The sequence below is a fragment of the Notothenia coriiceps genome, unplaced genomic scaffold, assembly GCF_000735185.1.
Source record: "Notothenia coriiceps isolate Sejong01 unplaced genomic scaffold, NC01 NC01_scaffold00037246, whole genome shotgun sequence".
NCBI lineage: Eukaryota > Metazoa > Chordata > Actinopteri > Perciformes > Nototheniidae > Notothenia > Notothenia coriiceps.
In genome coordinates this window covers 12,342,306-12,359,703 of record NW_011369947.1, presented here as the reverse complement: position 1 = coordinate 12,359,703, position 17,398 = coordinate 12,342,306, and the positions used below count along the sequence as shown (strand labels likewise).

The following is a 17,398-nucleotide window of genomic DNA, read 5'->3' as shown; positions in this document are numbered from 1 at the left end:
GGGGGGGGGGGCTGCCTGGATGTACAGATCCAGCTCGAGTGCAGTTTGGTGTGTGAAGCGGCGCGTGCAGCAGGACAGTGGAGACAGACAGGGGGGGAGACAGACAGGGAGACAGAAGTGATTTGACGTGACAAGACGTCCTCCGACATGACATGTTGATCTGGCAGCAAACACAGGCGTTACTCCGCTGAACCGACCCAAGAACATAGATCTCTCCCCCCTTATTCATCTCCTGTCTCTTTCCTCCTCTCCTTTTCTTCCCCTATCTCTCTCTCTTTATCTTCCTCTCCCTCTTTTCATCTCTGCCACGGACCCCCCCCCCTCTCTCTCTCTCACTGACTATCTCTCCCTCACCCTCCCTCTCTCCCCACGCCGTCAGCTAAGGCTGAATTAGTTCTCTAGAGTGCTCTTCAAAGGTTTGTTAAAGTTCACATTTCCTGACTGACAGGGATCTATACGAGGGGCCTTCACCTCGGCCTCACTCCTCCTCTCCCTCTGCCGACTTCTGAAACGCTGTCTGCCATTTACTCTGTTTAGCCGTTTAGCCGACGCTTTGTGCTTACACTAAAGACCAAACAGACAAAAAGAGTGAGACGCCAAAGGAGAGATGCAGCAACTCTGTGTGAGAGAGAAAGAAAAGAAGACAGGCGCAGAAAGATATTGGGTGCCATAATGTCAGTCTGCACAACTGAAAGAAGAAATCAATCACACGCATCTCTTCCATCGCTGCGTCGAAATAAAGCCCTCCTGAATGCTTTGAATCCTGCTGTTACAATGCCTCAGCTATATGATCCTATGCTTGTTGTCACCATTTGTAATACTACACTTTCATTACAATAATATTAAAAGCTGCAGACAGTTTTGGTTGTGTGTGATTTCAACGATTAGTCCTTTCTCTGAGCGTCGAGTAATTTTGACAAGTGTACTGTACATCACAGAATGACAAAATGCAAGCAGAAATCACAATAAATAATCAAATGATTGTCAAAGTATTTCGACTTGCTCCGAGTAATTCATGTTGAAATTTGATAAGATAACGATGTGATTGCATGCTGTGTGCATAAATAAATGTTTAATATAATAACATTTGAATGTGTGTGTATGTGTGGAAACTCACCCAAAACGCCTCTCAAGTGACTGACTAATGTATTTCTGTGTCTATTACAGAGAGGAGGAGCACTCATCAACACAGCTGTGACTAAAGTACGTTCTCATGCAAAACGATGATTTCATGTTGTTTAAAGCACTTTTCATGTATATCTACGGCACCTTGAAACATCAAGTCTTCCTCTGAAATAGTCCTGAGAAACTTAAATGACGTTTTCCAGGTTGTTTAGTTAAAAATGAATCAGTGTGCCTGAATAAACGTCAAATTGACTTCTGTTTTGGAATTGACGGTGGAGGGAATGGGAGCATTGTTCCTGACTGGTGTGTGTTTGATGAGCAGTAGCTTGCCGTTACGTGATGTCCAATAGGTGGTCAGGGTGCCCTTTCATGTTTTCGCCTCCTGTTAGTGTGCGAGGCTCTCTCATCCAGCCTTTTGTCTCCGTGTTTTTGCCACAGGGATCAAAGCATTTCTTGATGTTACATGAAACCAGAGCAGAATGTTAATAACATGTTTTGATTAGTAATCCTCCAATGTGTGTGTTGTTTTTCCCCTCCAAGGCCAAGAGTCATGCCAAGAGGGGCATCCGGGACTTTAAGGGCCGACTTAAAGCGAGGGTGAGCATCACGGACCCTCACACCTCTCTGTCACACGTGCACATGCTCGTAGAAACACGCGTGTGCTACAGATACAGTAGACACACACCCCTCTCATGGAAACAGACAGGAAGGCTGCTTTACATGGAGTGTGTGATTTTGACGCTGGGTCCTTTAATGACTGTTGAAGCCTGCTTAGCGCTTTGTTCAAGGCTGTACATTTTTAACCAACGCCCCTCTGGCTATGGCCTGTCATGTCAGCGGAGCCCCGGCCCCTCTTTCTCTTTTATTGTCTGCATATTTCATCAGTGAGCCTGTGATTTCCTCAAAGCTAATGTAATGAGGTGTATGTTTCCATAAGCCTGAAGAATTTGATAAGGCAATAGCAGTTTGATCTGTCAGTGGGAGACTGCAGAGAGGGCACTGATGATGAACACCAAGAGCACACATACACACACACAGTGGCAAATAGAGGTGTTGAAATCTATTAGATTTGAAGTTAAACAGATTTCCAGTGCGCTCATAAATTCATACCCAAATACACAAATGAATTAATTTGACTTTCACACTTTGAATCTGCAGTGCATTTATTCAGCTGACAGCCACAGATGTCGACACAAGGACATCAATGCACAAACATATTGAAGTTAAACTCATCACTGGTGGTTACCTTGAATATAATTGGTATAACCTTGTAGGGAATGTTTTAAAGGATACGGCTGGTGATATTAAATAAATCTGCTATTAAAAAAAAAGAAGATACAATAAGCAACAATATGTTACTTCTTCTCTTAATTTTTCCGATTGCAGTAACATGTCATTGGCTGTTAGACACAAACACATTTGTTCCTACTGAAGACAGAAATATTTAAAGAAGGGTCATGGGAATATATTCTTTGTTTTCTATATATAAGTCTCAATTATATTATAAATCAGCAGGGCACAGTAGTTTTTATCAAATGTCACTCAAACACATGTAAGTGGTGCATTTATATGTGAACATGTTTAACAGCAGATTTGGTGCATGACTGGCAATACACAGTGTGTGTAGAAAGCGTCTGATTCTATAATCGTTTACAAATGTCACTGAGAAAAAAAAAACTGGATAAAGAGCATTACTGTATTGCTTTAGTTCAATATATCATTATATGTATCACATTCAATGCAAAAACACATTATTCTCCATGTAGCTCATATTTGAGTTAGTTTGGTTCACTTACCACTCCAGTCATATATGATTTACATTTACTGATGCTCTCTCAGGAAGAAGAAGAAGAGGGGGTGATGGTCTGTGCGGGGTCTCCCACCAGCACCAAGAGCCTGTCTCCAAGGAGACTGCAGAAGATGAGACGGGTATGATACACACACACATACACACACACACACACACACACACACACACACACACACACACACACACACACACACACACACACACACACACACACACACACACACACACACACACACAGATGCACATCAGTAAATGAGTTAACTACATGTACCCTGGCTGATCATACCAGAGCTCAGTTTTCACTTTACCGACATGGATGCAGTGTTCCACTTCTGTGCTCCTTCTTTCCACATTTTGCTCATTTCTTCCTCTCTTCCTCTCCCCATCACCTTTTTTTTTTTTTTTTTTTTTTTTTTAAATCTTCATCCTTCTCTCTATTTTCCTCCTTCTACTTTCTCTCTCTTGTATCCACTCTTGGAAGTACAGTAGTTTGTCGGGGTGCCAAACGTAATGATAAGCATTTTCTTCTTACAACGCACTCATGTTGTACATTCAGTATTTTCCTCTGAACAGCACGGACAGTAGAAGCAGCTCATCTGCTGGTCAGCATTTCCTCTGAAGAATTCGCTTGTGCACCATAAGTGCATCGCACTTTTTTTTTTTCTCTTTGTTGTGTGCAGAGCTGGCATACAACTTGCAAGCAGATGCACGCTCACAAAATACACATTCATCAATAAATGTATCAAGAGATAAAATGAGAAGGAGTGTGACTGTAGCAATGTCACATATAGCTCTTGAAGTAGGAAGCTTAGTTTAATGTAATTAAAAACGCACACTTCTGTACAGTGTTTAAGACATACAGCCTGAGTTACTGGTTAGATATTCCACCATATATTTAAATCTATGACTCACAGCTGGAGCTTTTCCACTGCTTATTGCTAAATAAGAAAATGCCAAGTGGACTTCCAATTCTGTCTAAAAAACAAAACACAAAAAAACATGCCTGCATGCACACACTGACATTTTTGGTCACAGTCATGTAAGAGTGTGATTAGGAGAGGTTTGTGCTGTCTCTAATTAGCGTTGTGTTTCCTGTGTGTGATGAGGCTGGAAAGTCTTAGCGCGGAGGAAGGTGTGACGGCCGGGGGAGAGGAGAGGAACGGCAATTAGGCTTTTTCGAAAGGCCTCCTCGGACACCCCACGCACCCCCCNNNCCCTCCAGCTAGTGCACATAGAAAGACTGGCCAACACAACACATAAAGATTAACCGTTAACATGCAATTGATGTGCACACAATCACAAACACGCACATACGCCGTATTCAATACACACTCTCACACCCCTGTCCCCACCATTGAGGTCTGTTCATTGCCACAGTAACGGGTCCCTGGAGACCACTGGAGGGGACACACGCAGGACAGCACTGGTTATGTGTGTGTTTTTGTTTGTATATAAATATATATATATATATATAGGTCTATACTTACTGTGTCGTCCATCAGTTTCTTTTCAGCTGCTATTCCCATTCTCCTCTTTTCACTTTGCCTTTTTGCATTATTTATACTTTATAACCCAGGTGTATTAGTATATTACGAGGACCCTTACACATTAAAGACCCAACCCCCTGAGGAGAGTGCACTCTGACATCCCAAGATTTATTTTAAGTCAACTGAAACTAAGACTGGAAATTGAGAAGCCAAGAGCCTTGATAATGTATGTCCTGTCAGTGTGCAGTGACCCCTGAAAGATTGAAACTCTTCAAAACAGTACATTTTACTGGAGATAGTTGGCTGCTTCAAGGTGTTGTTGTATTTCCACGTTAGTCATATTTGCTTGGTTGATTTCATTTGAATGAGCATTACTCAAAATGGAATGCTGAAAAATAACACCCAAAGTTTTTTTTATGTCCAGTTCAGGAATAATGTGTTTTTGTTTATTAAACACCTCTGCAAAAAAATATTGCCAGTAAATAAAGACTCTTTAAAGGTTCTTCATAGATTCTTTTCAAATGCAGGTACAATATGCCAGCCATTTATTTACTTTCACCTGACTGTTTAAAGCAAACTGTATTTACATTTGACTTAGTTCAAAAGAATGTTGGCGGAAAAATATAGCTATTGTTCTTACTCTCTCTTATCCGTACGCCTCTTTCCCTTCAATCTATGTTTTCCTTCCTTTTTTTTTTTTTTAGATTGCTTCCTATGAAATCTTGATGCTGTGCTCTGCCCACAACTGTCTTGACCAGGTGTTCATTGCACGAGAAATTGCTCTCAGTGGGACTAACCTGGTTAAATAAAGGTTAAGTCAAATGAAAAAAAATAGAAAACCTACCATTATCCTCATACCTCCCCCGCCTTTCGTGCCCACACACACACACACACACACACGCACACACACACGCACACACACACACACACACACACACACACACACACACACAGTACAGACTAGCATTCCTAACTCCTTGTTCACACTTATTATTTTGCTGAAACAAAACAAATGATTTTTCCTTTTCTTGAATTGATATCGTACCCTGCTTAAATCAGTGAGAGTAGACAGATAATTCCAAACCCCTCTCAGAATAATGCAATATAATTCAGCAGAGTGACTCACAAAAACATGGAAAACATTACATCAAATTGAATTAGCACCTCAACTCAAAAAAGTTCAACAAATACCGAACATTATAACATTCTTAAAGGCAGAACGGTAGATTCTGAAGGTGTGCCTCATTAACTGGCAACAGTGTGTATATTGAAGCTAGTGTGAGGCTTTTGCTTTTTGAACCAAATCGTATGCATAATTGAAAGTAAACTCACATTACCATAAGATCTATATGTATACTTTAAGACTTAAAGCCACCTGCTGTGTCTTTACCTATAGAACATTGAGTCCAAAAACCAACGTTAGTCCTTTCCACACGTCCCTACCTCTGACTAAGTGACCAACAAACATTGATTTACCTGCTAATATCAAATCAGAAACATGTTGTCATCTGGCGCTCCCAAAACGTGATTAAAAACATTCCATCTTCCTGTATGAAAGAAAAAGCCTGATACATTTTTATCATTCATCTTTTTCTTTTTTTGCAAACCCCTCCATATCTGTCCTTGAAATGAAATGAATGATCTTGGAGAAGCTTCCTTTAATTAATCATAGCAAAAATAATCAGAGTTATGAAATTCCCATTCTATTTGATCAGCCAACACATGTACCAAAGTAAAAGTGCTGCTGTCATTTTGCCTACATATTTCAGCCGTATCTGGCGATGTGGGTGATTCGCAGTGTTTGGTGGGCTTGTTGATTAAGAATGTAGGAGTAATCCTTCCGTTTGACAAAAACAAGACTGAATTGGACTGCTGACTCCTTGTCTGATACAACAAACACAGCCATTGTTCTGGCTCTTGTATGCTTTTGCGTGCGATTGCCTCCTCTGTTTTTTTAGAACTGTACACCAGGTGTGTGTGTTTAATGTGGTATTGTGCTGTGAGAATCTGCAAAGAGAAAGTGTCTGAACCTCAGCTCTTTTGTACGTGTATTTGATTTTGGGTGCTGTATGTACACAGTCATGCATGCGTCTAGCAGTTAGCCTCAGGTTGGAGACAGCAGAATGACAGCTGTTAAGAGAGCAGATGAGAGTGGAGGTAGGGTCATAGAGATGGACAATGACAGCCCCAGGCTCTGGACTCTTCACCTGGTGGGGGGGGACACAGGGAGCTGTTCCTCTGTTTTACATCTTCCTCAAAGTCACACAGATACTTCAGTGTGTACCTGCTGCAGCGTGTGTGTTTGTGTGCTCGATCAGTGGGAGACAGCTCATGTGTTCACGGCCGGTGGACACATACGTGCGCTGTACACATGACTTGTGAAGTGTCTGCGTTACACCAGGAGAAACATTTACATTTATGTGATTTTAGCATATTAGTAGTATAACATACTTGTTCTAGTATGTATTTTAAATACAATAACACTAAACTTGAGGTTTTGCACAGTATTAGACATTAAGTATGCATTATGTTCACAACATTAAATACAAAGTTATTATGTGGAAAAAATGCAAAATCTATATATTCCGGATATAATTATTCAATCAATTATTTCACAACCTACTTATGAACTGTAGATTATAAAACACGCAGCTTGTGTGTGATATCATTTATAATAATTATATTTTTTAAGGTAATCGCTAATGGTAAGTAGCTCAATATAATTGTTGTAGGATTCAAATTGTAGATAAATATTGTATTATAAAAAGTTAGGATACATTACAAAGAAGTTTAAGTACAGTGGCTCTGTCCATAGTGGTGTGTGTGCGTGTGTGTACATCATTATGTGTATGGTATGTAGTCTCCACTTCATTTAGTTTCTCCCCACTTCAGAGACACACTGCTCTCACGCTGAAACCAAAGTGCCATCTCCTGGCAGCTTCACAGTACTGCAGCGCCACATTCACAGAGACACCTGGTGATTTTACGAGATGACTTTAGTTTAGTGTCCAACAGAATGAGCATAATGCACATTTTCCTTCTTTTATATGGCTCCTTTTTTAAGCAAAAGGGAAGTTGGCTTTCAGCAACAGCCAGTTGGACAGACGAGAAATGGATCTTGCCTCAAACGCTGTTTTTTTCTTCTGTGAGCAGCTCTTAAACAGACTTGGCCGTACTTCTGCAAAGGCTCTGCCTCTCTCCAAGGTTTGTTTGCATTTTACCGGCGTCTCTTTACATTCACTGCCAAGCTGTGAGATCAGTGCCCGCTCAGAAATACCATATGAAATGTATAATGTTAGACTGGCTATTAAAGCCTGCTCGCATTTGGCCCTGTCACAGAGAGCCACGGTTGTTCTGCAAAACCGGTCATGCAGAGAAAGAAGAGAAGAGGAGAGGAAAGTTTGTTTCTCCAAATGCAGCTACTCGAATGGATGGTGATGAACTATTTTCCCCTCATAAACACAGACATTACAGTAAATGTAATTTGTTGTATCAAATGTAAGGCTCCTTAGATATATTTCATATCTGGGTTTAAAGGGTTAGAGTAAAGGATAAGTAAGTCATGCTTACAATTCTACCCTCATTTGCCCACAATCCACCACTGTAAAGGTTTGTTAGTGGATGTGATATACATTTTAAGCCCAAATTAAAGGTAATTCTTTCACCAGGAACTCATAAAAAAGATTACAAAATAATGTTCAGATTTAAAGAACACAAGAGGATATTCACCCTCTTGAACATGCTTGATTGAGATAGTTTGAGTGAAAAACCCTGATTGTTGAAATAATGCTGTACCTCCTCCTGACTCGCTCTCTGCGATCTGTTGGGTCTCACTTGTGGCGAGGTGCTGGAGAGGAATGGAAGCGAGAGCCAGGAAGACCGAAACGGTGACATCTGTCACTGAAGCAAAGGGATGGAGGGAGACAGGAAGGCATGGGGGAGAAACATTTTTTTCATTTTCCCCTTCGCTTTAACCGACTGCAAGAAGCTAATGAAGAAACAGTATGATCATCTGCTGCCAGGCCTGGGGAGGCAGAGCTGTTTTAACACAGGACTTGTTCGCACCGGTTTAGAACATCTCCTCGTGAATATCTACATTTGAAGAGTCTTTCTATATTTTTGTTGTTCTTACATTGACACGCAGTTCATCTAAATTTAGTTGTGATGCTGTTGATTTTGACAGCTTTTGAGGAGCAGCAATATATTGTCCTCAAGTGACTAAATCTTACTTTGTTCCTTACATTAGAAGTTAAATGAATTCAAAAGGTTGATAGATTTAAAGAAAAGTGTGATAAACCCACTCGTACTATCGTAAAATGCTTGGTTGTAAATAGTTTAATCTTAACTGCTGCACTTAAGGGTCACAGTGAAGAGAGGGAATGACAAATTGATAAAGCCGTGAAGTGAGGTACCATCCATTTACTGCTCCCTATGGAACTTCCTCTTGTAGACGGCACCAAAGCTGTAACTGAGATCAGAGGGCCAGGCTTCATGACCTGTGTCTGGTTGTGTTTGGGTTCACCTTGCTTTAATAAACACCTAGACACAGAGAGGCCCTGCTTCCCTAAACACTGCCCTCTAAACTGTCTAAATAACAGTACATACGTTGCATATTTGTTGTGTTTGTGTGTAACTGTTTGTGTCCAAACCCCCCCCCCCCCCCCCCCCCCCCTCCCCTAGTGTCTCACAGGTGCATCTCCGCTCTGTCGGCCCTCTTTGGCAGGCTGGCATATCAGCCTGGCCCCAGATTTACTGCCCTGACACAGGAATCCATTAAAGGCTGTTTAGGGATCCCAGGCCTGAGCCCCTCTGAAATGTCTTTCATTATAGCTCCAAGCTACCATGGAAGGGGAGCGGCTCGGCCAATCAGCAGTGCCACCACATGTGTTCGTGTTTAGCTCGATGGCTGAGGGGCTTAAGTGGCTACTGCACACATCTCCTCCGCTGACTTTTATGGACAAAATGGCACTTTAACTCTTTGTGTTTTTTTTTGTAATAGGGTGCGTATGTGACCGAGTGTGTATATGTGGGTGTGTATGTCTTCCCTGGCCGAACACGGGCCCTAAATGAGGCCAGGCCAGCCACACGTTACATTCCGCCTGTCTGGCTGGCACTGCGGCGGCTAATCAAGACCGGCTTGGTTCACGGGTCCAATACTGCCCCGACCTCCCCCCCATCCCATCACTCTTAGGGGCTTTGAGGAGTCTTTCCTCGCCTCTCAATACTTCCTTCATTCCTTTTTGAATTAATTCCTCATCTTCTTATTCTGGTTTGGTCTTTTTTTCTTCTTCTTTTTGACGCTCTTTAACTGTCTCTTCCTGTTCTTCACCTTTGTGTCTCTGATTCACGTTTATCAAAACCACAATGCAGCCTCACAAACACTAAAGTCTTCACTTCTTAAGCACACCCCGGTGCTTCACACACTTTTAGGATTTTAAAGGGCCTTTTTTGTCGGGGCTTTGATAATGTGGCTACGTGAGTCTGCAGAGAAAAATGCAGAGAAGTCAGAGAGGTGGAGCTAAATCTAAACTTGCTTACTGTACCCCTCAAGTGCTTTTGGAACTGAAGGACAGTTTCGTATATTCCCGTAAACATAGTCACAGGAGGTGTGCAGCAAAATGTGAGAAGGGATTTGGGCAAAATGCAAAGAGTGTAAATTGGAAAGTGAGAGATAGTGTTAACATAAGCGAACACGGGCATCCAGAGAGAGAGAGGAACATGTGCGTCAGAGTGGAAGGCATGTTAATAAGTGGCCTGGGGCAGATTTGGGCTCCCATGGGGAGAGTGCTGCCCTGCTCTGTAAAGCTCCTGTCTCTTCTTTAACCCGCCCATTAAATATGGTACACAGGTGGCTTATTAAACCCTGTGTGTCAGACAACTACAGTACACACTGATCATTCAACACTCTGCAATAACTAATACAGTCACGTGCAACACTGTCACAATGCAAATGATTAATGTGGTTACCCATGTTGCTTTTAGTTTGCATTTACAGTAATGCTGAGTTTAATAAAATGCGGCAGAGCATTTTAAAGATTTTATCCCTAGACCCAAATTTGACAAATTTAGTCTCAACTTTGAAGGTTTCAGGCTCATTATAAGCTGCTCTTTTGGGGACCAACAAGACACAGACCTGCATCTTTTCTCTATCGGGCTTCGTTTTCTGAAAAGCTGTAGCCTCAGCAGAATATCCCGTTTAGACTTGGTGTTCATCAGGAGCCGTTTATCTTCAAGCTGAGACGCCCCTGGGTCTGCTTATATTGTTTTATCTTGTTATGCTTCGTGTCTTAATACATCCTCTTGCTGTGTTCTCATTAACAGCAAAACTTCAACAAGTATCACGTGAGCATGGGCATGGGCCCTCGAGATCTTGGCTACGGGCTCGAGGATGATGAGCTGGACAGTGCAAGCAAGTGAGTTCTCCTACTTTTACATTTTGGCACTGAAGCCGCTTTCATCATGTTTCAAGTTTGGATGTCATGTATGTCAAGATATGGGAACTTTTTCTGGCTGACGGATTCGTTTTTACTAAAGAATAGCTGATAGCAGGATGAAAGCCACTTTTCCAAGCACAGTTCGTACTCATGGTGATACTGCCCCCAAGTGGATATGTTTAGTAATAGAATAATGTCACTCATCCAGTTGAACTACTTCTATTCAAAAGAACTGGTTATCACAGTATTTTCCTCAGTGATAATCACAATGTCTGCTTTGGATGCTCTCAAACATGGTGATGTTATGAATTAAAGTGGAATACCTCCTCTCTCTGTCTCAGGTTTTCGTCAGAGGACAGCGGGGACGTCCCTTCATATATTGAGGATAGCGATGACTCCTACTCGCTGGAACTGGACATGGACTCGTCTCGCTCCGGACAGATGAACCTGCTGGAGGAGATCCTGGACTCTCTGAACACCACGACAATAGAGCAAGGCAAACTCAGCGCTGCCAAGAGCCTGGACTTCTTCAGGTCCATGGACGACTTGGACTACAAGACCTCGGTGAGGAAGAGAGACGGAGGGAGACAAAATTATGAGAGGACATGTTATTATTGACCATTTAGGACTTAAAGAAAGAGGACGAAGAGGTCTAACAGAAAGAGTTAAAGTTGACACTTTAGGGTTGAGGACAAATGGATACACAGAGACAAGCTTGACATTTGCTTCATCAGTCTTGTCTTAAAATGTATTTGGTTTTTAATGGGTTATTTCAAATGAATTAAATTCACTTATATTTGGTTCACAGCTTCTCTTTATGTTATAACTATTCAGCATTTGAGTCCCAGTCCCAAAACTGGGGGTACTGCAGCCACCATTTAAAAACATCTCAAAGTCTCTAATTCTTTTTAAAAATATGTAAATTTCAACCCCATGCCTAAAGTTTCAAAGAAGGACCATCACAGACTTCTTTGATAACCCAGCTAAAGAGTTAAATCTGAAAGGTTTCTGTTTCAACTGACATAAGCTAAGCCTCAGTGATAAGATTCAACCAGGCGATTGGTATGATGACGGACAGAGGGTTACACCTATCTGTCTGTGTGTCACTTAGACAGTCAGCAGTACCAAAGCAGCAACAATCAGTAAACTATATGATAAGCTGATTGCCAGAAAAATGATCTATTATTCATCGTCATTTGAAATACTAAAATGGCGGAAGATGCTCTATAGCCTCTCACATTTGAAGATATCTCCTGTCATATTTAAATGGAATCTCTTTGTGTTTTGGACTACCAAAAACAATCACCATTAATTTGTTCTTTGACATTTAACAGACCAAAAAGAGTCTGAGATCAAAATGCAAAATGGTGATGTAAAGGAAATTGATTCCACCCTACAATTTTCAGGAGGACAGGTATTTTATAACTACCAAATATTTGTATGAAGTTATTGGTTTAATGTTATTTTTGTGTTTCTTCGGTTCCAGAGCCAGCCCACTCCTTCCAGTGAATGTCCTGCTGCAGATGAGAGTGACGGTGGGGGGGGTGGGGATCAGAGCGGCTGGAATATGGGCCAGGATGACAGTGCGGTCCACGGGAAACACCTCCCCCCCTCCCCCCGCCGCCAGCCCAACAAGAGCAGCCTGAAGGTGGCAAAGAAACTCCCCGTGCCCAGCATCACAGCCACCTCCCCGCTCCAGGAGGCAGACAGCTCCAACCAACTCAACTCGGACCCCCACCCTCTACCTCCAGTGCGACAGCCAGGAGACCGCTACTCCTACTCGCCTTCCCTGTCCCACAGAGTTACACCCCCATCTCCCTCCCTCACACACACCTACAGTTCTCCAGCACCCGGTTCTCAGCCGAACTCTTCTCCTGTGCTAGCGGCCCGGGCTCGGACGGTCTCAGACCCCCAAGGCAACGCAGACCCTCTTCAGGGACAGAACCAGAGCGCGTCCACCAGCATCCTGAGGAGGAAGGTGCTGTCCAAGGAGACGGTGAGGTACTACCAGGAGAAGGCCCTCCAGAGGAAGGGCAGCAAGGGCCGGCAGGATGGCAGCCCGTCCAGGCACAGCCACGCTGCCATGCAGATCCCCTGGGAGAAAGAGGTCTCCAAGGAGGGGCTCCTGGGGTTCGGCATGTGCCTGGGTCAGGGGAGAAGCTCGGGGGGGGCTGTGGTGCAGGATCAGGGCCTCCTGGAGGAGATTGACTCCATGTGTTGCCTGGGCTCAGTGCTCCACAGCAGCCTGCAGCTGTCCCAGGTCCACTGCAACAACACCCCCCACCCGCTGCAGAGCAACAACACAGACGAGGCGTAGGGACCTCAAAGACCCTCTGTCTGTGAAACGCCATACGTTCTACTGAAATCTCTCCACTGTAATACTTCCACAATACTAGCCACAGTCTCAGAGCTTTTTTATCTCAACACTCAGTTATCAGGAAACATTCTGAACAAATATGATGTCGTACAGACACAAACAGCCTCAGAGCAGAAATGATTTGCACACCTTCCCTTGTTTCAAGACATTTCTGTGTAAAATAGAGCCTTGCTTTCTTGATAAAAGTGTAAAAACCCGCCACTGTAGTAAGACTATTAGAACTTGTTTTAACCAATAAATGTGTACTTGTTTTTTAAATAGATTTTTTTACTTCAAACCAAAAAAACTATTTAAAAAAACAAGTTCTCCACTTCATTTGAAAAGAAAACAACTTAAAAGTCATGTATTTGCAATGTAACAAGTTATGATAATATCACTACAGTGTGACATTTTTCACTGTCAATGCCATTTAGGTACTTTCCCTCTGAGTGAATTGGATACTCTGATAAAGCAAAAACAACTGGTTAGTTTACAAAGTTGTAATCTCTTCAAACTAGTGAATTATCTTAGAGAACCTCACCTCAAAAACACAAACTGAGGCCAAGGTACAGCGAGATTCTTTCACTTGTTTAAAGAAAATACACCTTATTCACTCACTAAGTAACACAAACATCTACAACTAGATAAGAAGGACATTTCTCCAGTGTTGGGTCTACTGCTCATCAAAGTATATCTGTCTGTAATAATCGACATTTATATTCAAATTCCGGAAAAAAAAAAGGCCCAACAATCCAGCCGGCAATGGAGGATCTTTCCAGCTTCACTTGAATGAAATAAGAAAACTCTCAGTACTTTGTGAGGATTTATGAAGGGACGATATCTCCTCGTCACGTTATTGTCTGTTTTATTTTGTGTTCCAAACCATTTCACGTGATCAAGATACATTTGCACTTGTAGATATAAGAATTGTACTCAGCCTTGACCACCTGGTACTAAAATCACTGAGCAAAAAGGACAGTGAGACAGGATTTTCAACACAAAGTCCACTCTTCTTTTGGAGTTAATTAAACACTGTGTGATCTAACTGTTTCATATCACCAGGCCTTAAATGGACATGTGATTTGTTTTTGATACTCTGGTGTCTTAATCTATACAGGTACTTTGTAATCTTAGATCTTAAATGCAACATTACAGTAGCAGTACTAAAACAGAGTTGTATTTCTCTGGAATAATAGAATAGTTAATATATATATATAATGTGCTTTAAGCTGCTGTTTTCAAATAGCATTCCAGATAATGAGATGGAGAAACCTCTCTGTGTTCCTCAGGACACACCTGTCACTCTGAAGAGGAGGAAATTATCTCAAAAGTTTAAGAGGATGATCTGACAATACCAGTGTCAATGCTCCATGTCCTTTTCTTTCTTCACCATCATGTTCCTAAGTTTCTGCCTTGTAGTCCTTGCAGCACATCTGACTTGCACTGTCCACCTTAAAAATGGCGGCCAGTTTTTTTCGAAGCTACTGTGGTTTGGAGTGGATGTCAGAAATGTGTACTTTAAAGGATACAGCTGGTGATATATTTATGTGTTTATTTTTGGGAACAAATTCCAATGCACCGTGTACTGATTTCCCATACCAAACCAGTACTATTAAAAAAAAAAGAATAGGGACACAAATATGTAGCTTTAGTTCCACCTTACAGCTGGGAACTGTAGTTCTTAGAAAATGGTACTCAAACAGGAGTAAAAGATGCATTTGTTTGGGACAGGTAAACATATAATTAGTATATATTTAGAAAAATGTCACCAGACATATCACATAACTCAGTGTTCTCTGGGTCTGTCTCCCTTTCTGTGCTCGCAGGAGGAAATGCAATCTCTGCCCTCGGAGGTTAGAGTCACACCCTGTAATGCAAAGCAGTGGTTGAAGATTGTACTGTAATGAAGCAATACGGTTCTCCTCAGAGAGAAGCTACATGGATGTAATGTGTACAGAGTCTATAGTATTTCTAAAAGAGACTCTCCTGTGGAGAGGAACGCTGCGTCCAGAGACTGTGGGTTCCCATCATTCTCTGCGTCGCCACATACCCGGAGGAAAGAAGAAAAGCTTTTTCATGTGCTTGTGTAGGGATTATTACATTTATGGTTCGTTGTTCTTATGATTTATGCCAGACGCCAGTCGGTGTGGCAGTTTAATAGCAGCTATTTCTCTGCTTTTTTAGTGCTGCACTGCGTTAACGATTTGCTCATAAAGTCTTTGGCGTGCTTCTAAAAGCCCAAGAAACAGTCCTAGTAATTCCAAAAAGGAGAAAAAAAACAACAGACTCCAGTAAAATCTCTGCACTGGCCTTACTCATTGTAGACACTTTTTAAAAAAAAAACATATTTACTATGCAAATATTACAAATTATCAAAAGAAAAAGGTCAGTTGTCTTTAACAGACATTATAATGCACAGTTCTACTTGAAAAATAATAACAATCAATCTAGTTTCTAGTAGGGGGGAGCCTCATGTGTCCGTAAATAAATAAATATGAAAGTCTATTTAACTGTGTGTGAGCTGAGGGTGACAGAAAGTGTGTATGGTGTGCCTTATACAGTAAGAGTACCACCCAGTGTCATTAGAAAGAGGTACAGTATTATAGAAAGGTGTGTGCAATGTTTTCAGACCACCTTTTATCAAAGTAAGGAACATTTAGATTTTTTAATTTATATGATAAACAGACCTGGTTTTGTCCTTAGAATCGGAGCTAAATGACCTTGGGTACTAGCGTTGTGTTGTAGCTGTTTTTGTTTCCATCTGGGCTGCAGTCCAGTGTTTCTGCTGCGGTGGCTGGTGAGAATTTAATAGAAGATCTTTGAATTACTTTGGGATATTTTTCTCTTTGTTAAACAGATTTTCTCTGAATGGTTCTTTTAAGTGATTATTTGTATCATTTGTGTTTATTTTATTCCTTTTTTTAAAACACTTGTTCTGAGCTTACTCTATTTAAAAAAACACATTTCTCAGAGGAGTTGATTCTATATTGAGGAACATTTATTTTCAACTGAATAGATGTGTATTTTTGCTGGCTTGAGTTTATTTTACATGGATAATATATGATTGGTGTTGTACGTTGTAAAGAAAAAATTACACCTAATATTTGAATGTTTTAGATTTTATTTTTGGAAGAAAAAAATAGAGAATATTAACAAATGTCCCGTGTAGCCATTCATGTTGGAAAGCTTTCGACCCCTTCTAATCAGAATCAGCAGAGACTGGCGCTTGCTTGTAAACGGTACAATGCTCATTGTTGTATCTGCATGTATGTACCTCTTTGTTGTTATTTGTTTTGACAGTCTATTCTGTTGGTATTAATTATTATTTCAGTATTTAGAGCTTCAATCAAATTGAGAATGATGGAAACAACGTTGGGTCTCGCGCTATACATTTATTTTGCCTTGCGATAGGTGTTGTGGACTTACGAGCCATCTGCCTTGCATTTTAAGTATGATAAAACATTTCTACTTCAAATCTAACCGTAGAGGTGGAAAGAAATACTAAAGGTAATTAAAAAAAAAAGGTCAGGTGATTTGCATTTCAATGTCTGCAGATGTGTTAATATACTAGGGATAACTAACACTGCAAAAAATGGAGTAATCAATAAATATATAGAGGTCCTGAAATTACAAATTGGAGTGTGGTAGGCGGATGTGTAGCAGCGTTAACTGAGGTACTGATGGAGTGAAAACACTCAACCTCACAAAGATATTAACGTCACTTCTAAGAAGAAGTTGTCATCGTAGTGACATATTACACCTTTTTTCAGTCTCTTTTTGGGTATTGTAATGATTATTAACTCTTCGATATGCCATTAACTGATTGTCTGATTCTGTGCACACTTGCATGTTCTCATTTAAGAGAAAACAACTGTCTTAAAAACTGAGGTCAATCTAATGTGCTATTGGTGAGTAACTTGGTACAACTGTATGCACTGTGAACTGAAAATAAATTATATTGTTTCATGCTTATACATCTCCGGATTTGTATTTATACTCTAAAGGGGACCTATCATGCAAAATCCACTTTTTCATGCCTTCTATGCATAAACATGTGTCCCCTCTGTGTAAAGAGATTCTGAAAGTTTCAGGACAAAACATGCGCTCACTTTTTTTCCCGATGCATTGATATAAAAACCTGTCTGAAAAGGAGCTGATCAGATTTTGGCCACTTTATGATGTCATA

The 17,398-nt window shown here is 41.2% G+C and overlaps 1 protein-coding gene across 1 annotated transcript in view; it reads left to right on the top strand.

Moving 5' to 3' along the window:
* The window catches only part of dennd1b (DENN/MADD domain containing 1B), a 99,649-nt gene extending 82,465 nt beyond the window's left edge, over positions 1–17,184 (top strand). Inside the window, exons 17-22 of the mRNA XM_010795612.1 lie at positions 1,168–1,203; positions 1,666–1,722; positions 2,965–3,054; positions 10,744–10,835; positions 11,198–11,420; positions 12,343–17,184. Of these exons, the coding sequence (XP_010793914.1) occupies positions 1,168–1,203; positions 1,666–1,722; positions 2,965–3,054; positions 10,744–10,835; positions 11,198–11,420; positions 12,343–13,173 (1,329 nt within the window). The 3' untranslated portion in view covers positions 13,174–17,184. The remainder of the gene's footprint in view (positions 1–1,167; positions 1,204–1,665; positions 1,723–2,964; positions 3,055–10,743; positions 10,836–11,197; positions 11,421–12,342) is intronic.
* Positions 17,185–17,398: the final 214 nt, after the last annotated feature.